Here is a 23,932-nt window from a genome sequence, read left to right as displayed (position 1 = left end):
ATTTGAGCTCGATCGGTCGTCGGAGTGGCAAGATAACTATGAAACAAAAAACGCCCTTGACACACGAAGTTGTGTGCGTTTAGATGGTTGATTTCGAGATCTCAAGTTCTAAACTTGAGGTCTCGAAATCAAATTCGTGGAAAATTACTCCAAAACTAGAATACTTCAGAGGGAGCTGTTTCTCACAAAGTGTTATACCATCAACTTCTCCCCATTACTCGTTACAAAGTAAGGTTTTATGACAATAATTATTTTGAGTAATTACCAATAGTGTCCACTGCCTTTAAAGAAGTCGTTATAATCCACCGCTATAAAATAAAATTGTGCTACCGCGGTAAAAGATACGGCGCTTTCATTTCTGTTGCAACAATCACATGCTAATATCTTTCTTCAATAACTTACTAAAACAATGTTCAACTGAGAGTAAAAGTTGAGTTGTTAAGCTCCTATTGGTAAGACGAGAAAATTATAACCAATACGTAGGAAATTCCTGTAGTTTGAACAACTTTGTTGTTTGCAACAATACTACTGTGCTGAAGAAGGATTAAGGAGGCTCAATATGTGTTAGCATTACCTCAAACGTCTTAATTTTGTTATGACAAAGAGTGTTATAGCAAAACGCTTCCGTTTATGAAATAAAATTGGAGCTTTTGCGATAGCAAGATTAGCGGGTACCTTGAGTTTGTTGTCAAAGTACTTTTGTATAACATCGAAATTGAATTGAACTGAGTTGAATTAAACTGATCAGAGCAAACACTCGTTAAAATCTTTTTGCATAGTTAAAAGCATATTTTGAGTTAATAAAAGCGTTACTTCAGGTGTAACATCTTAACTTGAGAAGTTAAAATCGGGGTTTATGAGGGAACAGGGATGAAAAGCGTCTCTTGGTTGAGTTACATCATTTCTTGTAAGAAAAGAAAGCGGAACTTGGAGCAATGAAGCGTGTTTTTAATGAAAGTAAGCGTATCTTGTGATACTAAAAGGTATCTTTCAGGGGCTCAGCTTTTTCACAAGAAAATGTTTAAACTTAACACAATTACTCCGTCGATAAACAAGAGTGGTATTTGTATATGTTGGCATCATAAATTAATACTTTGTCCTTTTTGTAAATTAAAGAGACTTCTGACCGTTAAAAGTTGTTGTTTTGGATTTTCGTATACAATATTATAACTAACGCAGGCCGCGTGGCCTAATGGATTAGGCGTCCGACTTCGAATCGGAAGATTGAGGGTTCGAGTCCCTTCGTGGTCGCATTTTTACCGCATATTTTGTCAGCACAAGTGTTCACGTTTTGATCATAACGAGAATGGGTTTGATGTACACAATACGGTAACATTTATTAAAACTACCGAAGAACAGGACAAGGGTTCGAATCCCTCAGTGGTCCAATTCGCTTATTTTGTCAGCACAACGATATACTTGTTTTGCCGATTATTGTGACAAGGTTGTGGAATGCAACAAATAATTTGGCAAAACAAAACTTGAAACTTCAAGGTCCCACCGAGATTTGAACTCGGATCGCGAGATTCAGAGTCTCGAGTGCTAACCGTTACACCATGGGGCCGATGGAATACATTATCAACTTAATCAAAACTCAGTACTTCATAATAATAACAAATATCATCGACTAAAACAATATCAGCAACAATTTTAGTTCAGTACTTAGATACTTTTTGACTCCCAGCAATTGCTATTTTTAAATGTTCATATTTTTTACTCCAATTGTCGCCAGAGTATTTGTCAGAAAATATGAAATTGTGACATTGGATTAAGTTTTTGTTGTAATCCACCGGCCCCTTGGTGTAACGGTTATCATTTGAGACTTACCATTCAGAAATCATTCGTTATAAAAACTGATGATTAATGTGATACCAGTTGCGGAATATTTCAGAATGCAAATATTAGTTTGGCAAAATAACGTCTGGAAACTGAAGGTCCCACCGAGATTTGAACTCGGATCGCGAGATTCAAAGTCTCGAGTGCTAACCGTTACACCATGGGGCCGATGGAATACATCAACAACTTCTCGAACATCACAAATTCATATTTTCAGTTAACAAAAAAAAAAAAAATCAAAGCTCTCTTTTGCAAAAAACATGCCTCTCACTAAAACATAAATTAATTCATGTTTTGCGAAATCAATGCCTTTGATATATCTAGTATGCCAAATCACATATTTTCCATTCATAGTTGTAAGAAACTTTTGTTAAAAACTTCCTTAAATCAAAACTTGTTATTGCCATGCCTCCAACTAAAACATTATTTAAGTCAAATTTTGCTAAATTAATGCCTTATATGTATACAGTATGCCAAATCACATATTTTCCATTAATAATCGTAAGAAATTTTGTTCACAACCTCCATAAACTGTGTGTAATAATTTGTTCTTTTTTCCAAATTTTAGAGACTTCTGACCGTAAAAAGCTTTTGTTTTTGGATTTTCGTATACAATATTATAACTAACGCAGGCCGCGTGGCCTAATGGATAAGGCGTCCGACTTCGAATCGGAAGATTGAGGGTTCGAGTCCCTTCGCGGTCGCATTTTTACCGCATATTTTGTCAACACAAGTGTTCACGTTTTGATCATAACGAGAATGGGTTTGATGTTCACAATACGGTAACATTTATTAAAACTACCGAAGAACAGGACAAGGGTTCGAATCCCTTAGTGGTCCAATTCGCTTATTTTGTCAGCATAACGTTATACTTTTTGTCGATTATTGTGATAAGGTTGTGGAATGCAACAACTAATTAGGCAAAACAAAACTTGAAACTTCAAGGTCCCACCGAGATTTGAACTCGGATCGCGAGATTCAGAGTATCGAGTGCTAAGCGTTACACCATGGGGCCGATGGAATACATTATCAACTTAATCAAAACTCAGTACTTCATAATAATAACAAATATCATCGCCAAAAACAATATCAGCAACAATTTTAGTTCAGTACTTAGATACTTTTGGACTCCCAACAATTGTTATTTTTAAATTTTTATATTTTTTACTCCATCTGTCGCCAGAGTATTTGTCAGAAAATATGAAATTGTGACATTGGATTAAGTTTTTGTAATCCACCGGCCCCTTGGTGTAACGGTAATCATTTGAGACTTACCATTCAGAAATCATTCGTTAAAAAAACTGATGATTAATGTGATACAAGTTGCGGAATATTTCAGAAAGCAAATATTAGTTTGGCAAAATAACATCTGGAAACTGAAGGTCCCACCGAGATTTGAACTCGGATCGCGAGATTCAAAGTCTCGAGTGCTAACCGTTACACCATGGGGCCGATGGAATACATCAACAACTTCTCGAACATCACAAATTCATATTTTCAGTTAAAATAAAAAAAAACGTAAATCAAAGCTCTCTTTTGCAAAAAAACATGCCTCTAACTAAAACATAAATTAATTCATGTTTTGCAAAATCATTGCCTTTGATATATCTAGTATGCCAAATCACATATTTTCCATTAATAATCGTAAGAAATTTTGTTCACAACCTCCATAAACTGTGTGTAATAATTTGTCATTTTTTCCAAATTTTAGAGACTTCTGACCGTAAAAAGCTTTTGTTTTTGGATTTTCGTATACAATAATATAACTAACGCAGGCCGCGTGGCCTAATGGATAAGGCGTCCGACTTCGAATCGGAAGATTGGGGGTTCAAGTCCCTTCGTGGTTGCCTTTTTTACCGCATATTTTGTCAACACAAGTGTTCACGTTTTGATCATAACGAGAATGGGTTTGATGTACACAATGAGGTAACATTGAATAAAGCTACCGAAGAACAAGACAAGGGTTCGAATCCCTTGGTAGCCCAATTGTCAGCACAACGATATACTTTTTTGCCGATTATTGTGATTAGGTTGTCGAATGCAACAAATAATTTGGCAAAACAAAACTTGAAACTTCAACGTCCCACCGAGATTTGAACTCGGATCGCGAGATTCAGAGTCTCGAGTGCTAACCTTTACACCATGGGGCCGATGGAATACATTATCAACTTAATCAAAACTCAGTATTTCATCGACAAAAACAATATCAGCAACAATTTTAGTTCAGTACTTAGATACTTTTGGACTCCCAACAATTGTTATTTTTAATTTTTTATATTTTTTACTCCATCTGTCGCCAGAGTATTTGTCAGAAAATATGAAATTGTGACATTGGATTAAGTTTTTGTTGTAATCCACCGGCCCCTTGGTGTAACGGTTATCATTTGAGACTTACCATTCAGAAATCATTCGTTATAAAAACTGATGATTAATGTGATACCAGTTGCGGAATATTTCAGAATGCAAATATTAGTTTGGCAAAATAACGTCTGGAAACTGAAGGTCCCACCGAGATTTGAACTCGGATCGCGAGATTCAAAGTCTCGAGTGCTAACCGTTACACCATGGGGCCGATGGAATACATCAACAACTTCTCGAACATCACAAATTCATATTTTCAGTTAACAAAAAAAAAATAAATCAAAGCTCTCTTTTGCAAAAAACATGCCTCTAACTAAAACATAAATTAATTCATGTTTTGCGAAATCAATGCCTTTGATATATCTAGTATGCCAAATCACATATTTTCCATTCATAGTTGTAAGAAACTTTTGTTAAAAACTTCCTTAAATCGAAACTTGTTATTGCCATGCCTCCAACTAAAACATTATTTAAGTCAAATTTTGCTTAATTAATGCCTTATATGCATACAGTATGCCAAATCACATATTTTCCATTAATAATCGTAAGAAATTTTGTTCACAACCTCCATAAACTGTGTGTAATAGTTTGTCCTTTTTTCCAAATTTTAGAGACTTCTGACCGTAAAAAGCTTTTGTTTTTGGATTTTCGTATACAATAATATAACTAACGCAGGCCGCGTGGCCTAATGGATAAGGCGTCCGACTTCGAATCGGAAGATTGGGGGTTCGAGTCCCTTCGTGGTTGCATTTTTACCGCATATTTTGTCAACACAAGTGTTCACGTTTTGATCATAACGAGAATGGGTTTGATGTACACAATGAGGTAACATTGAATAAAACTACCGAAGAACAAGACAAGGGTTCGAATCCCTTGGTAGCCCAATTGTCAGCACAACGATATACTTTTTTGCCGATTATTGTGATTAGGTTGTCGAATGCAACAAATAATTTGGCAAAACAAAACTTGAAACTTCAACGTCCCACCGAGATTTGAACTCGGATCGCGAGATTCAGAGTCTCGAGTGCTAACCTTTACACCATGGGGCCGATGGAATACATTATCAACTTAATCAAAACTCAGTATTTCATCGACAAAAACAATATCAGCAACAATTTTAGTTCAGTACTTAGATACTTTTGGACTCCCAACAATTGTTATTTTTAATTTTTTATATTTTTAACTCCAATTGTCGCCAGAGTATTTGTCAGAAAATATGAAATTGTGAGATTGGATTAAGTTGTTGTTGAAATCCACCGGCCCCTTGGTGTAACGGTTATCATTTGAGACTTACCATTCAGAAATCATTCGCTAAAAAAAACTGATGATTTAATGTGATACAAGTTGCGGAATATTTCAGAATGCAAATATTAGTTTGGCAAAATAACATCTGGAAACTGAAGGTCCCACCGAGATTTGAACTCGGATCGCGAGATTCAAAGTCTCGAGTGCTAACCGTTACACCATGGGGCCGATGGAATACATCAACAACTTCTCGAACATCACAAATTCATATTTTCAGTTAACAAAAAAAAAGTAAATCAAAGCTCTCTTTTGCAAAAAACATGCCTCTAACTAAAACATAAATTAATTCATGTTTTGCGAAATCAATGCCTTTGATATATCTAGTATGCCAAATCACATATTTTCCATTCATAGTTGTAAGAAACTTTTGTTAAAAACTTCCTTAAATCAAAACTTGTTATTGCCATGCCTCCAACTAAAACATTATTTAAGTCAAATTTTGCTAAATTAATGCCTTATATGTATACAGTATGCCAAATCACATATTTTCCATTAATAATCGTAAGAAATTTTGTTCACAACCTCCATAAACTGTGTGTAATAATTTGTTCTTTTTTCCAAATTTTAGAGACTTCTGACCGTAAAAAGCTTTTGTTTTTGGATTTTCGTATACAATATTATAACTAACGCAGGCCGCGTGGCCTAATGGATAAGGCGTCCGACTTCGAATCGGAAGATTGAGGGTTCGAGTCCCTTCGCGGTCGCATTTTTATCGCATATTTTGTCAACACAAGTGTTCACGTTTTGATCATAACGAGAATGGGTTTGATGTACACAATACGGTAACATTTATTAAAACTACCGAAGAACAGGACAAGGGTTCGAATCCCTTAGTGGTCCAATTCGCTTATTTTGTCAGCATAACGTTATACTTTTTGTCGATTATTGTGATAAGGTTGTGGAATGCAACAACTAATTAGGCAAAACAAAACTTGAAACTTCAAGGTCCCACCGAGATTTGAACTCGGATCGCGAGATTCAGAGTATCGAGTGCTAAGCGTTACACCATGGGGCCGATGGAATACATTATCAACTTAATCAAAACTCAGTACTTCATAATTATAAAAAAAAAAAAAAACATTGACGAAAATAATAATCAGCAAAATGTTTAGTTTAGTACTAAAATAATTATTGATTTTAATGTCTGTATTTTTTACTCCAATTGCCAGAGTATCTATAAGAAATTATGAAACTGTGACATAGGATTAAGTAGTTGAAGTAATCCATCGGCACCATGGTGTAACGGTTATCACTCGAGAATTATCAAACAAAAAACATTCGTTGTTAAAACTGATGATTAGTGTGATACAAATTGCAGAATATTTCAGAATGCAAATATTAGTTTGGCAAAATAACATCTGGAAACTGAAGGTCCCACCGAGATTTGAACTCGGATCGCGAGGTTCAAAGTCTCGAGTGCTAACCGTTACACCATGAGGCCGATGGAATACATCGACGACTTATCGAACATTACAAATTCATATTTTCAATTTAAAATAAAGTAAATCAAAACTTTCTTTCTCAAAGAACATGCCTCTAATTAAAGCATTATTATATTCATGTTTTGCAAAATCAATGCCTTTGATATATCCAGTATGCCAGATCACATACTTTCCATTCATAATCGTTAGAACATTTTGTCAAACCAAAAGCTCGGCGAGTTCTTCGTGTGTTGGTTCTTCCGACTTACAAACCCATAATGGCAAATGAGTGATTGGTGGTATGGCTCCCAAGCTCATTGGTTTACTTCCTGGAAAACGGCCCAACGAAGCCGTTGAGTGCCTTTAGGGTAAATCTCAGAAACAAAACAAGATGTGCATTAGAGTGTTAAATCATTTTATTTACTTGAGAGACTACATGTAATACTAAGTTGCGTAGTAAACAAAAAGTGTAACATGGTCGGAAAATGCGTTTTTAAAAGTGTTGAACTCAGAAAACTAAGACAAAGTGTGACAATCATCATCAGTATACCGATGAGACAAACACAAGTGTGCGTCTCTCTAAGTTTCATTAAAAAGGGGACAAACAAAGATAACTATTGTTATGTGTTGTTGTTCATGGAGGAGTCAAGGGAACATGTGACGCATAATGCATTAGGAAATACACATGCACCTTAATAAATGCGAACGTTGACACAGTAACATAAACAACTAAAGCAGAAAATGTAATGGCACACTTAGGAACGCTAGGTGGCAGCAGACTAACCAGGTAAATTGTCATTGTTCACGTATTTATGTGCAAGCGGGCATTACCGAGAACATCGTTTTTTACTGGTGAATCTGCTCCACCAAAGCATCCCGAAGGTCACACATTGATTCGTCCCAGCGCCTTGCCTACACTGCTCCATGCTTTAACAAAAAGCGCTGGGATGGGCAAACGTATCATGCACGCTCTTTGGATTAATAATGCGCAGTATGTAAAAATCTCTTCGAACATACATGTATATCTATATAGTTGCACTTAACTGACACAATTTAAAGATAATGATAGTAGAAAGCTTCCCTGAAAATATTACATGCTGATGTGCTGTAGTTTATGAGAAATTAGTAAAAAAATGTCATGAAAATAATGTTCGTCTATTTTAACCATTTACAAACGTATTTTCATGAATTTTGTTTACCTCATTTCTCAAAAACTACAGCACCTCAGTAAGTAATATTTGAAGGGAAGCTTTCCACTACCATTATCATCAAACCCTGTAAGTTTAATGTAAATCTATGGACAGTGTGAAAAAGTACCCAAATCTTTTAAAGCAGCATTGTAGGCTGAACTTGACATTAATTTGCGACTCATATTATTAGTTATGGCTCTCATTATTCTTATTTCCCGTCTCCGTTGGATCCCGATGACTTAAAGACGGGTGATTTTTGTTCCCATCGATTGAAATGCTACAAAGATTGTTGTTGAATGGACTGACGTCTTGAAAGAGGTCGGGCACGTTTCAGGAGCTCAGCTAGCTTGGTCCCCCGGTGTGGCGGTTTCAACTTTCCGCTGTGTTCAGTTTTCCGTATGACCAAATACGGTAGCATTACGTCATGTGATGCCTGCGCACAGCAAGCGAAAGTAGTCCATTTTTAGTGCCGTATTGAGTCATCCGTTACCCTCCGGTAGCTGTCATGGCGGCGTCCACGAGTCGAGTACAACTAGCGGCAAACGCGTGGATCGTATGAGTTGTTTTTTATGCAAGCAGAGTGTGACCTGCCTAAAGTTGTACCCATGAATACATTATGTGACTACATAGAAAAGAATCGTAATATAAACAATGTGGGGTCACTGCTGAGAGAACAACAGTACTCGCCAGGGTACTCGCGGCGGTATCTGACAGGTCACCCGGAAAACTGAACACGCCGGAAAGCTAAAACTGTTCGAACAACGTGCTGATATGTCCGACTACGTCACCCGGAAAACTGAACACGGCGGAAGACTGAAACCGCCACACCGGTACGCCACAGAGTTGAAACACGGAGGAAGGAAAAGAAAAAATCTAGCATTTAAAGTTTTTGATCAAACACAAAAAGGGTTAAAGCCATTGTACACTTTCGGTAAACAGTATTGTCCACGTCCCACACTTCGTGTATCACAACTTATTTATAAAAATAGCAAAACTGTGAAAATTTAGGCTCAATTGGTCATCGGAGTCGGGAGAAAATAACGGGAAAACCCACTCTTGTTTCCGCGCGTTTCGCCGTGTCATGACATGTGTTTAAAATAAATCCGTAATTCTCGCTAACGAACAATTTATATTGTTTTAATTTTTTCTCAACAAGTAAAGCATTTCATCGAACAATATTTCAAGAGAAGTCTTTCACCATTACCTTCTGTGAACCCTGTAAATTATGTGTAAATCTGTGAATTTTTTGTTCTGTACCGAAAGTGTATATTGGCTTTAATTAAACAATTTAAGTGTTATTTTAACATTGCTCAAACAAATCTGCTGAATTGTTGGATCAGCTTTTTAAACGTGAGACTGGCACTTAAAGTGTTGGCCGAATATTTTAAAATGCTGGATTCAACACATTCAAAGTGTAGTCACTCACCGAACTCATGCAAGTGTTGGATTCAACTCTAGTTTTTAGAGTGAAGGGTGCGCAGTAGTTTATATGATAACGTGTACAATAAAGCAGGATGTAGATAGCCTTGCTCAAGGCAGTCGCATTATTCGCTCCGAAAAGACGCTGCTGTGGTGCGTGTAATCACACCGCATTACCCACCCGTATACACACTGTCACATCGTACGACTACTGTACACACAAGTCATGTACTCGTACCTCTAACCGCATGCGGAGGTAGTCTTGGTGCGGTGAGTGGACTAAAGTCAGGTGAGTCGATGTATATCTTTCGTCAGACCTATCAGACAACACAGGATGTGAGGCAAATGAATTATTCATTTTGACGTCCAATTACGCACTTCCCTTATCACGACCTTTTGACCCTATCATGCTCGCTGAGCGTCCGTGGTGGTGGTGTGTGATGTAGACATGTCTCGTCTTTCGCGGGCATTATGGTTATGAGCTGACCGTGTGAGCTCTTCGCTTATTATAGTAATGAGGTCAGTGGCTTCAACACAGACCCTACAGGGTTGTGGTCCTGACGGCCGACGCATGCGGATAGTGTACGGAGGCATCGTGTCATGCGATTTTATGCACAGTAAAATACAGGTGGGTTTTTATACAGCGGCGGTCTTTTTTCGGAGTGAATAATTCGACTGCCTTGAGCAAGGCTAGATGTAGACGAAGCAAGCATGCAGCGTATGCAACATAATATGTACGCTACCTTAACCCCGCCTCATACTTCCTAGAACTGCGATGAGGATTTCGACCCCCAACGTTTTTATTGTTTTTTTTTTGTTTTGCCATAAACATCGCGCAAGTGGACTTACGCAGTTTCGTGAAATCGGCTGCCGGACTCGAACCGACACTGCGATGACATAACCACCAGAACTTGCAATAGATGCTCCAATTCACCCAGCCATACTCGTGATACTATTACGCCGTTGACATAATTTCATGGCGAATATTTCTACTGGAAACACATACTTCACAAATCATTTAAATATTTTCAGTGTACAATTTATCTGGTTTACTGTTAAACTGTCCAAAGGTTTGATTTGAATTTAGATAATTATAACATGACACATGATTAGAACATGAACTCTAGATGTAATTGGGCTAAACATCTGCCCCGTGCCCAAACTTTTAAATTGCACCGTCTGAAATGAAATATTGAGGCTTATTGTGATGAGCAACCTTAATCGTTTTAGTGAACACTTATTGTTGAAGGATATGTATAAATTAATAAACTGCGGTCTCCAAGCTTTGTTATAACAGCAAACCACTTGTACATTTACCGTGCACATTTTGCGGTACAGCGTATCTGTATTACACACAATTGACGTCGCCATTAGAATTTGTATTCAACCAGGTACAATAGTTGGCTATCTTTGTGTAGACTCCGGGATGTGTGGCCTCTGCACAACCCCAGCCAAAGCTGACTATACCGTTAAGCAGTACACCATCCTGATGGGTGTCCGCAGCGAAGTTACTGACGATTGGTCCACCACTGTCACCCTGTTCATGGATAGAAGAAACATCGTAATATGTCTATATCGGTTACTGTATGACCGGACCTTCTTTTAAGTATCCAGTAAGTTTCAAAGAAAAATTTCAAATGAAACTTTGGCAGGATATTTTATTTGTCTTCAATCTAAAAGAAATCCCGTTTATGTTTTTTAAGGTTGAACAAAAAACACGAACATATGGTAATTAGTGCTGCTGTTACTAAAAAAAAGTTATTTACCTGGCAAGAATCTTTACCTCCTCCTTTGACACTAGCACAGAACATGCTTGGAGTGATGAGACCGTAGGCTTTCGAGCATCTCTGATAAGTGTCTGCGAAGACAACCACCTCATGCAATTCGATTGGAGGATCCCACGTGCTTGCTATTATTACAAAATTGTAAATGAGACAAGAGGGAAGTTACTAATCCTGGATTGTACGTCAGAGGCGTGTGCGACCACACCTCTGATAATGTATTGACCTGGCCACTCATAAACAATTGGGTCTCAGAATTCATCACTGCAATTACCTATCTTCCTGAAAAGTTGTATATACTCAGCGCCTTGAGTACCTTGTTTGGTAGATACGTGCGCTATATAAGACTTCGATATTGTTATTATTTTATTATAATAGTTTCTGGGACTAGGCCAACCATAAAGGTAATTCGGCGAAATTCGAAGTCACTTGGCAACAACACCGGGTTCAATTTTTGCACTTTATAAATGCGATTGAAGGTTCGTTTAAATACGCATATAACAGAGGTAGGGGGTTCACGCTCAAGAACACAAATGACATGACCAGGACCTGAACCCACACTTTGAAACACCGTAACCCATGTGCCAAAGACCTTACCCAATCATTATACAAACAGACGAGCAGGGGTTTTCTTTACTGAGTCTGACAAAAATGTAACAGTCAGGTCACTTCACTTTGAAAGCAAACTTGTTTGGTTCAACCACTTCAAAAATGTTGTCTTGAATTCAATCTTCGTAAATATGGAGAACTGGAAACTCTAGGTTTCAGCATAATAATAATGGTTTAATTTGATAAGTCTGCAAAACTTCTAGCGTCCCCAAATGATTCTGCACTGAATCAAACAAAACTTACGGTCACGGTTTCCCCAGCCGCTAACAAGCATTTCCATTCCCGGATTTGGCGCGACAGAAGAGATGCCGATGATTTTAACGTCGCTGTTTATAGCGGCGGGAGTATCCAACTCAATCAAAGCGATATCGTTATTGAAACTCTGACCACCGTTATTGAAATTTAAATTAACCCTCCAAATGCCGGTGATGAACTGCTGATTTGGACCACTGTGTTTGTTAATGGCATGATATCCAAGACCAACGTGCGCCTGCTTACCTTCTCCAGCGCTGAGGAGCAAAGTAATAGATACACCATTTTATATTTTGTTATGATAATAATTTTGAAGCCAAATTAAAAGAGATGTCGTGTCAATTTGTCCAGAATGTCATAAGTATCAATCAAACGGTTTTTTTTTCAATCAAATCTCCCATCGGAAAGTCTTTACAAATCATGTGTTAACTTAACTGTGATTAAAATTAGCGCAAAGTGATCAATTGGCATTAGCCTGCAAATTATTTCCTTTGTAGGTGTGTGTCTCACCTAAAAATTAACGGAAAATCTTAAAATCGGCTTTGAAACATAACACATGATTATTTGATGGGAAAATGTATCAAATGAATGGATCATACCCATAGTTTACTTACGTGCAGTGCGCAGCGGTGACAACCCACTTCTCGTGAACTAATGAACCCCCACAGTATTGGCTTTTATACTGCGTCATAATGGCTACCTGGTAGGGTCGGCTGTGTGGGACAGACTTATGTCCACCCACGATGAGGGAACCCAAACAGCTTGGGATCAGCACAGCTGAAAATTAAACAAGTAAAGATCCATCGATATTGATACAACAAAAGATACCACACTGCGTTATTGATGTGCTGTATAACGTACAATCTAGAACCCACTTTTACAAGATTTAAAACATTCAGTCTTCTTCTCGTGATCTTTTAGTATGCAGTTGGTTCGTAAACAATTATCACATACTTAAAGTAAATTGTTATTGTACCTCGTTAGTTTTAGTGTATTGTTTTCTAGATCAAGCTTTTTGAAACGTTTATACCATTTTAAGAACTCACTCGGTGGTAGTGCAGTTACTAACGATCCTATAAACTCTACAGGACAGAAGGATACACACACGATGTTACCACAAACCAAATGTTTATTGATACCTCACTATACAATGCCTTAAATCGAATATATAATGTTCATGTTCACAGTTTGTTTTACTGTAGCATGTTCGAACTGCCTCTAGCTACCGGTCAACCTCGGTAGTCTAGTTGGTAAGACACCGCTCTAGAGTTGCAAGGGTCGTGGGTTCGAATCCCATCCGAGTAACAGGCATGTGATATTTTTCTTACAGGACTTGGGGAAGTACTGAGTATACAGTGGTAACACACTTCGGTGCATGGGTAGAAAACCAAAATTCATATTCTTTATCCCCGATGCAAGTTTAACATCTCTTATAATCGTTGCGGTACCCGCTGCCAAAACATAGGATTCGAACTGCCTCTAGCTACCGGGCAACCTCGGTAGTCTAGTTGGTAAGACACTGCTCTAGAACTGCTAGGGTCGTGGGTTCGAATCACACCCGAGTATTATGTCTGTGATATTTTTTCACAGGACTCGGTAAAAGTACTGAGTACACAGTGCTAACACACATCGGTGTATGGAATTTTTTTTTATTAATATTCTAAAGTATATTGGTCATGTTCTCTGTTTTACTGCTGTAATATTAAGTAAGCGTTGAATTTAATTGAACAGTCTAATCCGAGATCAGTTGGTCAACATATACTAGATTCTATTACTCACCGAGTGCAACAAGAACAATGTTGTTCATGATGATAGTAATGGAGGTCGTTACGTTTGAATGGTGCGGTCAATCAGCTTAAGTGTGGCAGACAATCATTGGTTCTGTTCTCTTTTATAGACCAAGTCATGTTCAAAATATAATCTCGCCTTCCCAAGTTATCATCTGTACGCATGTTACATTGTTCCCATTTGATTAACGTTGTCTTGTGACGATGGTCGGTGATAGACAAAGATTTAGAGATATCTCTTTAAGAACACGTGTTGTGTTCACATCAAGGGATACTATGACGGGTAGACAATGGCGTAAGCTGAACCGATCCATACTGTTAAGTGCGCGAAGAATTGTTAACAACTTCAAAGCTGACATATTTCCTACTAATTTCTAGAGACAGAAGTTTTTCCGAACAACACATATAACGACAAGTAGTACAAAAGCATTGATCAAGGCCAAGAAAAGTGACAAAGATGCAAGATGTATAACCCAACTCTCCGGCTTAGTAAGAGTAAGATTTACGGTAGCGGTATCACAACCTCTGCTACCAACTTTGAGTAGGATAATTGCACTAAAACTTTCTTTAGATGTAATATTAATGTTACTTTCCATTTTATCATTCAATGTTCTTTTTGCAGTAGTGTATGCTTGTACTGTTTAAATCTCTAGTGGTTTGCTCATTGTGTCACTATTCATATTCCTTAAAGTTTTAGCTTCATGTAATTTGTTATCGTAAGCAGAAAGAGAAGAGAAGGGACATTATTATGTGAAACAGCAGACAACCTTATCAGTGCCGTAGTCGATTTGGTTTTTTTTTTCATTGAAAAAACTGGATCATTGTTATCACATGGGAATTCGTACAACGAGCGCATCTGTACAAGGCCGTTTGTTTGTTAATTTTTTATGGCTCTTAAACATTTCAAGTTGAAACAACGGTGCTTTTTCCTCGTGTGTCTTATTTAGAACGACACAGAAGCATTAGCACGTTAAGCCCTAACTCTTTTTAAGCAGTTTTTAAGTTATAGAGTAAGTCTCTGTATCGGCCTTTTTTACCAGTCCTTAACAATCTTAATAATTTCTACGATTTTGTTTTTCAAAATGAGCAAGATATCATTTTAAATAGATTTTTTCCACAATATTTATGAAAGACAATAGCAGTAACAAATCACGGGGCAAAAGACCAAGAGTTGCACAAAAACATCAGACTCACAGAACAGTCCCTAACCAAATCGGGAAAGGGTTCCACGTCAAAAACAGTTGGATAACAAAAAAAACAAGAAGAGCAAACAAACATACGATTGATTGCTTATAATGATAAAGCCGACGTTCACGGTGGCTGACCTCCTGACAAGAGGAATTAAACAACATATTTGTGTTGATAAGATTGACCAGGATTTGAAACGGTTAGTGCAATATTTGATAGCAGACAAATGGTCAGATACTTTCTTAAGATATTATTCTTCCAAGGATAAAGTCAACCACTTTAAATACAAAATGAGTACGGTGATGGAAATGGTGGTGGAATTGACGATGGTGATGATTCAAACGACGATGCTGCGTGGGAAATAGTCGAACCGGAATCGTGCATAACGAAGAGGAAAGAAAGTTTGGAATTAAAAATTGCATGGTTATCACGCTGAAGGTCAAGTAGTCTACCCATTTAATATCAATGAAGCAATACATTCATTTATACGCATTTGTATTTCGACTTGCAAACGCGCACAGGAGGAAGGACAACTTTCTCACAATCCACATGTAAGAGGTTGAGATGTTGCATTCTACCGGGGCGTATAGAAGATTGTCACTTTCTGACAAACAAAAACCAGTAAGTTGACTTTTGATCATTGTACCCCTACAGCAACAAGTAGTTGCGTTTTCTGTTCAAAGTATAACATTATTTTAAATGATGTGCAGTATAATATTTGTCCTGGGTAAATATGTGCTTTGTTGAATATTTCCAAAATAAACAAGATCAAACACAGTCTGTCATTTCTTTGTTAAAACTCTGAGTTGCTTAACCATACTGTGTATACTGGTATTTAGTCTATTCGTCGGGTTTAGCAACGATACTGAAATCTTGATTTCTCTTGCGACGGGGCAGCCAAATGTATCACCGATTTTATGAGGGGAAGTCTGTAATTTAAAAGCTCAACGAGGTTAATTGTACGTCACTATAATGTGACGTGATTTGTTCAAGCAAATCGGTTTATAAAACCAGCATGAGTCGAAATAAACCACGACTACTTAATAAACATACGGAAAACTATCCAGTGTTGTTTCCACTAGTTAAGAGGTTTGTTATGTGAAAGCTATTGGATTTGAATGAATTGTCTCTTCATGTATGCCGTACACAGTTTCAATACGCACTGTATGTCTATTCCTGGCATTATTGACACACTTGTGTTAACTTCAATCTTCAGCTCATAAAAGACAATTATACCTTTGACAGGCTAAAATAAAGCTCTTCTGTGATAGCACAAAGTACACGTACATAACGTTCGGTTGTCTACAACAGACCAAAGAGGAAACAGTTATTTGTTCTCGACCAGAACCAAATCCGTCACTTCGTGACGCGTTGCGTTGTTCAGCTGACAAGCCTTCCCTTGGCATTGCTTCATCAGCAGATTGAATGAGCGACATCGGTGTTCTGACCGGCAAGCCTTCTCACACGACCTTACCACCAACCTGTATGTAGCTCATTCAGGACTTGAACGATCGGGCACTGGGACTTGATACGACCGGTCTGAAGGCAGAATGAGTTAAGGGTGATGTTAGCATGGTTTGTCACCCCAATGGCCATTGTGTTTCCAGTTCAAGGCAACGCAATCCGAAGCAGGCTCCTTCCAATAATCTAAGTGTTAGACACGTTCCTCAATACACAGTGCTTCCATATAGCTGTACTTTTCGTGTGCATAAGATGTGTGTCAGGATATTTTGATATATTAAGGCAACTTTTTAATCGTGCTTCCTTTTTTACAAGTTTGAAGCTACATTTAGGTCAGGATATAATATCCAAATACTGACAGCTTCGAGTGCTTTGGCCTAACCTACGACGCCCGAGGTGCTCTCAGAAGCGTTCTGTTTGCCCGAAGGAGCAGCCGAAGGAAAATGGATTGGTCTGGGGATCACCGGTCAGACCTTGACTCTTCGGCCTAAAATCATTCTCCACACTGAAGCCAAAAATTGTTACTTGTCGATTACATAACAATTAATTATTGTGATGACAATTTTGTTAAAACAAATCACAACGTTACAGCTATATTGTTATAAATGGTAAATTTGACAGTATCTTTATTGTGAGTATTGATTTAATATTATACTAATCATATCGACAATTCAGCGAAATACTCAATGCATAGTGGTTTGAAAACGTATAGAACAGAGACATCGACAAGTTTTACTGCCGGTATTGGTCAAAATACATTCATCGAGCATGTATCAACGTCATCTTTAGGCATATAAAACTTGGCCGTCTTTTAAAAATAATACACAATTTACCGATTCGTGTCACGATTCACGAATTTGTGTCAAACATAGAGTTAGAGACTGTTTTTAAGATGTGCTACATCTAATTTACTATTTAAAGTCAACAGAGGGCGAGTCTGTAATTTAAAAGCTCAACGAGGTTAATTGTACGTCACTATAATGTGACGTGATTTGTTCAAGCAAATCGGTTTATAAAACCAGCATGAGTCGAAATAAACCACGACTACTTAATAAACATACGGAAAACTATCCAGTGTTGTTTCCACTAGTTAAGAGGTTTGTTATGTGAAAGCTATTGGATTTGAATGAATTGTCTCTTCATGTATGCCGTACACAGTTTCAATACGCACTGTATGTCTATTCCTGGCATTATTGACACACTTGTGTTAACTTCAATCTTCAGCTCATAAAAGACAATTATACCTTTGACAGGCTAAAATACAGCTCTTCTGTGATAGCACAAAGTACACGTACATAACGTTCGGTTGTCTACAACAGACCAAAGAGGAAACAGTTATTTGTTCTCGACCAGAACCAAATCCGTCACTTCGTGACGCGTTGCGTTGTTCAGCTGACAAGCCTTCCCTTGGCATTGCTTCATCAGCAGATTGAATGAGCGACATCGGTGTTCTGACCGGCAAGCCTTCTCACACGACCTTACCACCAACCTGTATGTAGCTCATTCAGGACTTGAACGATCGGGCACTGGGACTTGATACGACCGGTCTGAAGGCAGAATGAGTTAAGGGTGATGTTAGCATGGTTTGTCACCCCAATGGCCATTGTGTTTCCAGTTCAAGGCAACGCAATCCGAAGCAGGCTCCTTCCAATAATCTAAGTGTTAGACACGTTCCTCAATACACAGTGCTTCCATATAGCTGTACTTTTCGTGTGCATAAGATGTGTGTCAGGATATTTTGATATATTAAGGCAACTTTTTAATCGTGCTTCCTTTTTTACAAGTTTGAAGCTACATTTAGGTCAGGATATAATATCCAAATACTGACAGCTTCGAGTGCTTTGGCCTAACCTACGACGCCCGAGGTGCTCTCAGAAGCGTTCTGTTTGCCCGAAGGAGCAGCCGAAGGAAAATGGATTGGTCTGGGGATCACCGGTCAGACCTTGACTCTTCGGCCTAAAATCATTCTCCACACTGAAGCCAAAAGTTGTTACTTGTCGATTACATAACAATTAATTATTGTGATGACAATTTTGTTAAAACAAATCACAACGTTACAGCTATATTGTTATAAATGGTAAATTTGACAGTATCTTTATTGTGAGTATTGATTTAATATTATACTAATCATATCGACAATTCAGCGAAATACTCAATGCATAGTGGTTTGAAAACGTATAGAACAGAGACATCGACAAGTTTTACTGCCGGTATTGGTCAAAATACATTCATCGAGCATGTATCAACGTCATCTTTAGGCATATAAAACTTGGCCGTCTTTTAAAAATAATACACAATTTACCGATTCGTGTCACGATTCACGAATTTGTGTCAAACATAGAGTTAGAGACTGTTTTTAAGATGTGCTACATCTAATTTACTATTTAAAGTCAACAGAGGGCGCTATATTTCCTGTGTAAACGACGTGTTTTGTTAAAAAAGCATTCTGATGAACCTGATGATTGGGAGTAAAACATCTTTGTCTCTCATTCTAACTGAAATTCTAGCCACCACGGATGATTACTCCTGCTTTTCATCCTTCAGTTATGGCGTACAGTTAATTGCATTATTTTGGGACATTTTGGACATGTTGGACATTTGGCCTTTTTGTAGTATCATCAAACTTTCGGTCCGTTTTTGTTTCCTAAAGTTTGAAAGACATTATGAAGGTAATTTAAAAGCAAACTTGCTCTTTCAAACAAATTTGAGCATGCCTGCGCAGATACTTTTTTAAATATTAGGATGTATGACTTTTACGGTTAAATCTTATGTCATGTTTTACAAAGGAACTCCAATTTCTTAAAAGGGGTAACAATTTAAAAAATAAATATCTGCAAAAAAAAAAATTGCTTAATGTTCAAGTAAACATAAAATGTAAATATATATAACAAAAATCGGACCCGGTCTTAAACCATTGTGCAATAAGTACCTGAGAAAAGTTCACCAATATGTACTTACTAAACACCAAGAATAAAGGAAAGTGAATTTCAATATACATATTTACGTTTACTTATAAATAGTCCAAATTTGCCTTCTAGTGAAGCATCAGGCCGTATCGGTAGTGGCTAATCCGGCAGCTGCTCAGGTTGACAAATTAAAATTTGTCTCGTTACTATAAGTTTTCTCGGTCAAATTCAGGAAGTGAGCAGCCAATTTCATTTTCAAACGTTCGAATTAAAACTGTTTTGCCCCTCCGTTTCAAATTAAGAATTCGGCCTGTTAATTTCGTTTTGAGTCGAGTCAAAATCCTTTAGCACTCAGTCCAATTTAGCATATCGTCATTCTTTTTCGTGACACACAAGCCTAAAGAACCGTTTGCGAACTTGAAACTGCTTTGATGACTTGTTAATTGAATGAATATTTTGATAAAACGAATGACGCAACATTACATTTGACTAATCATAAAACGAAATCGAGTGACCCTTTTCAGTAGCATTCGATTTCGCGCGAAAAAGAACAGCTTGGTGGTTAAATTGGCTGCTCATTTCCCGAAATTGATCAAGAAAACCTATAATTAGACTAGTTAATTTCACAACGAAAAAAAACTTGAACTGCACACTATTGATGCTATTTACAATTATGGTTTCTACACCAGGCAGTTGGGCAGTTCATTGAGGTTTGTTTGAATTTTTGAAACAGGTCTAGAAGAAGTACTAGAAAGAAAGCAATATTGTAAAAACTACCAGAGTCACTGCACTAAAGCCCTTTTCAGACTAAAGTAAGTTACTGGAAAATTCCCGGGAAATTATGGTCGATCTTTTCGAAGTTCAAACAAAAAAATCACGTAGATTTCCCGAAAAAAAAAATATTCCAGGAAATAAATAACCCTGCCAAGTTTGTTCGTTAGTGTGAAACGGAAGTAGTATTCCTGGAATTTATCATTTGAAATTGGTCTGTAGTGTGAAAGGGCTTTAGAGGTTTGTTTTTTAAAGGCTATCGAGATAGAGTACAGTGTTCGCATTCAACAAAGAATGCTTTTTAAAAAATGCATACAATTCAAGATCTCGCATCGGCAAATTTTTAACTGTGCAGTTCCAAAAAAACAGTCCTATTTAAACAATTATATTAAAACTTGTGTAGTTCCCAAAAACAGTACAATATAAACAAGATTCATTTCGACTTGTGCAGTTCCGAAGAAACAGTCCAATATAACAAAGATTCATTTGGACTTGTGACGTTCCAAAGAAACAGTCCCATATTAACAAGATTCATTTCGACTTGTGCAGTTCCAAAGAAACAGTCAAATTTAAACAATATTATTTAAACTTGTGCAGTTCCCAAAAAACAGTCCAATATAAACAAGATTCATTTGGACTTGTGCAGTTCCAAAGAAACAGTCCAATATAAACAAGATTCATTTCAACTTGTGCAGTTCCCAAAAAACAGTCCAATATAAACAAGATTCATTTGGACTTGTGCAGTTCCAAAGAAACAGTCCAATATAAACAAGATTCATTTCAACTTGTGCAGTTCCAAAGAAACAATCCAATATAAACAAGATTCATTTGGACTTGTGCAGTTCCAAAGAAACAGTCCAATATAAACAAGATTCATTTCGACTTGTGCAGTTCCGAAGAAACTGTCCAATATAAACAAGATCCAAATAAACTTGTGCAGTTCATAAGAAACAGTCCAATATAAAAAAAATACCAATTTGAAAAAAAGTGAAATTTCGATTAAAAAGCCGGGGTCTCCGCAGTTTATCTTACGCTAATACTTCTCAGAATGCTGCAAGAGTCACCAAACCAACAGTTTTGTTTTTGTTTTTGTAAAGCTATCGAGTGCAGTGTTGGGAATCAACAAAAAAGAGCGGAACACCTTCAATTTGGAAGTCGAGTTTCATTCAGTTGAATGACGCTGGACACTTTCGGTAATTGTTATAGTAAAACAAACCTGTGAAAATTTAAACTCGATTTAAGTGAGGCATAACTACTATGTGCTTTTAACAGCGAATAAAACTGATTGATTGTACTGGTGTAATCAGTGAGCTTTCATGTTGAGACCGATCAATGCAATTGGTGATTGCTAGTCTAATTTGTTCTTGGTGTTTTTACAGGATAATTTATTTTTTGAGAGAGACAACAACCAATATATTGTTGTACACAATAGTTTTCAACCGCTATTAATACAACAATTTGCAGTTCATATGGTAGAAAACATGGTATAAAATGCGCACTTCGCCAGAAAACTGATAAACGCACATACACAAATTAAAAAAAATTCCAATTAAAAATGAAGGATAACTCGTTTGCCTTTAAATTTAAAAACAATGTTCTCACTAACGTTCGTTTGCGTTGTTCGTATTCTTCATACCTGACACACCACATCGAGTTAAGCCCCTGAAAACGTATGTTATAACACCACTGTAAGGTTGTCTACTGCAGATCAAAGGAGTAGCAGTTATCCTTCTCTGTCACATTCACACCAGTCGCTTCATGACGAGTCGCGTTGTTCAGCTGACAAACCATCTTCCATGGACCTTGCTTCATCAGCAGATTGAAGGAGCGACATCGGGGCTCTGATCGGCACGCCTTCCCGCACGACATTACACCATCTAGCCGTATCTCTTTCATCACGTGACCGACCAGGCACTTGGACTTGATGCGACCATCGGGACCAGTCTGAAGGCAAATTGACGAGGCGGTGGTTTGAAGTGTACGCTCGCAGATGACGTATCGTCTTATTTTACAATCTTCGTCGATCCACTTGCCATTATTATTTTTTGCCAAAACAGCGCAGTTTGCGCTGACATTCACTTTGGGACGACCTTCTTTCCAATTTTGGTACTCGTCTAATTCACTCGATAGTGGACACGGGTGCCAATTCCCCTCCTCTTGTGTATCATTACAACGCATCCAGAGATGACGAAGTGGAGTTCCACCTACTAATTCAGAGAACATATTCCAAATAAACGTTTGTTCCATGTTTGAGTTTGGGACAGTTAGGGATGAGTTGAGTCTGAAGCAGGTATCGCTTGCCTCATGCCAGTTCATCAAACTTGGTTGAGTTATCAGTGAGTAGCATGACTCACCGTATCGCTGCCAGTCAGTAGGACATAGTCAGTAGGACCCAACAAGAAACAACAAAACCAAAGCAAGATTCATCATGGGGGGAAACACCGACTTGTTCCCACAGTTCTGCAATTCATTGTGCGGTGATTAGTGAACTGCATTGGAACTACCTATTTATAAGAAACCCGTGCGTTAATTTGCTGAAGCCATAAAATATAGATTGCAAGTGAAAGCCTTTAACACAGGAAGAAGCATAAATACACAACAAGTTTCGCCTGAATGATTAATTGAAATTGACTTGAGTTAAGTCCAGCTCATCTAGTATGTAAATCCTGTAAATACAGTGAGCTGTCAATGACGCCAAGGCGAGATTTGTTGGTGGTAGGTCAATTTGTATCGACCTTGAGCTTGATAAACTTTATGGACCGTTCCGGCTTTCCACTAAGCTCCACCCACCGCGCACGTGAGCAAGACACTTGTACGAGCACTCCCAATGACATTCTGCACGATTCTGCCGCGCGTGCCAAATATACGCGCACGCATGACCGACAGGCATTAAATCGTTCGGTTTTAGAAATACAATTCCCACACTTCGAATCAGCGGTGCAGTCAGCAGGGAGGGGGGGGGAGTGGCTACCCCAAACAAATAAAATACCCCCCTCCTCTTAAAAAAGGGAAAATGCACACGCAGCCACAAAATGCCATAAGCACCCCCCTCCGCGCAGCATACTCCTTCCCGACTAACAAAGCAACCCCTGCCCACATGTTAAAACTACTAACCCCTAGCCCTCCCAATGAAAAGTCATAGCCATACCACTGCTTCCGAATCACTTTGTGTCAATATTGGTATGAAAAAGATAAAAGCCACACAAATCATTAAAGTGTCCAGAATTTAACTAGTTTGAACTTTGTGAACTCAACAAGAGAAAAGAAACAGACTACTGTTTTTCGACTTGTTCATTTATTTATTTCAAATCAACTTGTAATGAAATTAAAGGTACAATTTACTTATTAAACATAGCGAGCAAGAGAGTGATCAGTATGTACAGAAGAGGACAACGAACATTAAGCTATAATTTTGCATAATTAATGCAGCGGCAAATTTACCAATTTTTACCGATTATATTTTAAATAATGTTTTTTTTTTTAGAAAAGCAAGTGCATAAATCATCAGGAATGACTTGAGTAGCTGTAGAATGTTTGTAGTAAATACAATGCACAAGGAAATTTAAATTGATGGACTATCATTGTTAAAGTAAAGTTTTAAAGTTAAGGATTTCATCGCAGCTTTCCTTCAACATTATTATCATT

The 23,932-nt window shown here is 37.7% G+C and overlaps 1 protein-coding gene and 10 non-coding genes across 11 annotated transcripts; 5 read left to right on the top strand and 6 right to left on the bottom strand.

Moving 5' to 3' along the window:
• Nucleotides 1–1,178: 1,178 nt before the first annotated feature.
• Nucleotides 1,179–1,251, top strand: Trnar-ucg. Its single transcript has one exon. It is a non-coding gene; the product is annotated as a tRNA-Arg (tRNA).
• A 241-nt stretch (nucleotides 1,252–1,492) lies between these two features.
• On the bottom strand, nucleotides 1,493–1,564 carry Trnaq-cug. The gene has a single exon. It is a non-coding gene; the product is annotated as a tRNA-Gln (tRNA).
• Nucleotides 1,565–1,932: 368 nt separating this feature from the next.
• Trnaq-uug lies at nucleotides 1,933–2,004 on the bottom strand. Its single transcript has one exon. It is a non-coding gene; the product is annotated as a tRNA-Gln (tRNA).
• A 463-nt stretch (nucleotides 2,005–2,467) lies between these two features.
• On the top strand, nucleotides 2,468–2,540 carry Trnar-ucg. Its single transcript has one exon. It is a non-coding gene; the product is annotated as a tRNA-Arg (tRNA).
• Nucleotides 2,541–3,216: 676 nt separating this feature from the next.
• On the bottom strand, nucleotides 3,217–3,288 carry Trnaq-uug. The gene has a single exon. It is a non-coding gene; the product is annotated as a tRNA-Gln (tRNA).
• A 322-nt stretch (nucleotides 3,289–3,610) lies between these two features.
• Trnar-ucg lies at nucleotides 3,611–3,683 on the top strand. The gene has a single exon. It is a non-coding gene; the product is annotated as a tRNA-Arg (tRNA).
• Nucleotides 3,684–4,336: 653 nt separating this feature from the next.
• On the bottom strand, nucleotides 4,337–4,408 carry Trnaq-uug. The gene has a single exon. It is a non-coding gene; the product is annotated as a tRNA-Gln (tRNA).
• Nucleotides 4,409–4,871: 463 nt separating this feature from the next.
• On the top strand, nucleotides 4,872–4,944 carry Trnar-ucg. Its single transcript has one exon. It is a non-coding gene; the product is annotated as a tRNA-Arg (tRNA).
• Nucleotides 4,945–5,598: 654 nt separating this feature from the next.
• Trnaq-uug lies at nucleotides 5,599–5,670 on the bottom strand. The gene has a single exon. It is a non-coding gene; the product is annotated as a tRNA-Gln (tRNA).
• Nucleotides 5,671–6,133: 463 nt separating this feature from the next.
• Trnar-ucg lies at nucleotides 6,134–6,206 on the top strand. Its single transcript has one exon. It is a non-coding gene; the product is annotated as a tRNA-Arg (tRNA).
• A 4,674-nt stretch (nucleotides 6,207–10,880) lies between these two features.
• LOC117302566 (trypsin-2-like) lies at nucleotides 10,881–12,202 on the bottom strand. Its single transcript, XM_033786543.1, has 3 exons — nucleotides 12,166–12,202; nucleotides 11,299–11,441; nucleotides 10,881–11,069 (listed from the first exon to the last, which is right to left on the bottom strand). Exons 1-3 carry the CDS (start codon nucleotides 12,200–12,202, stop codon nucleotides 10,881–10,883), a joined length of 369 nt encoding a protein of 122 aa, XP_033642434.1.
• Between the last annotated feature and the right edge of the window lie 11,730 nt (nucleotides 12,203–23,932).

Source organism: Asterias rubens, chromosome 18 (genome assembly GCF_902459465.1).
Source record: "Asterias rubens chromosome 18, eAstRub1.3, whole genome shotgun sequence".
Classification (NCBI taxonomy): Eukaryota; Metazoa; Echinodermata; class Asteroidea; order Forcipulatida; family Asteriidae; genus Asterias; species Asterias rubens.
Note: the sequence above shows the minus strand (reverse complement) of the source record. Positions and strands in the feature narration are given on the sequence as shown.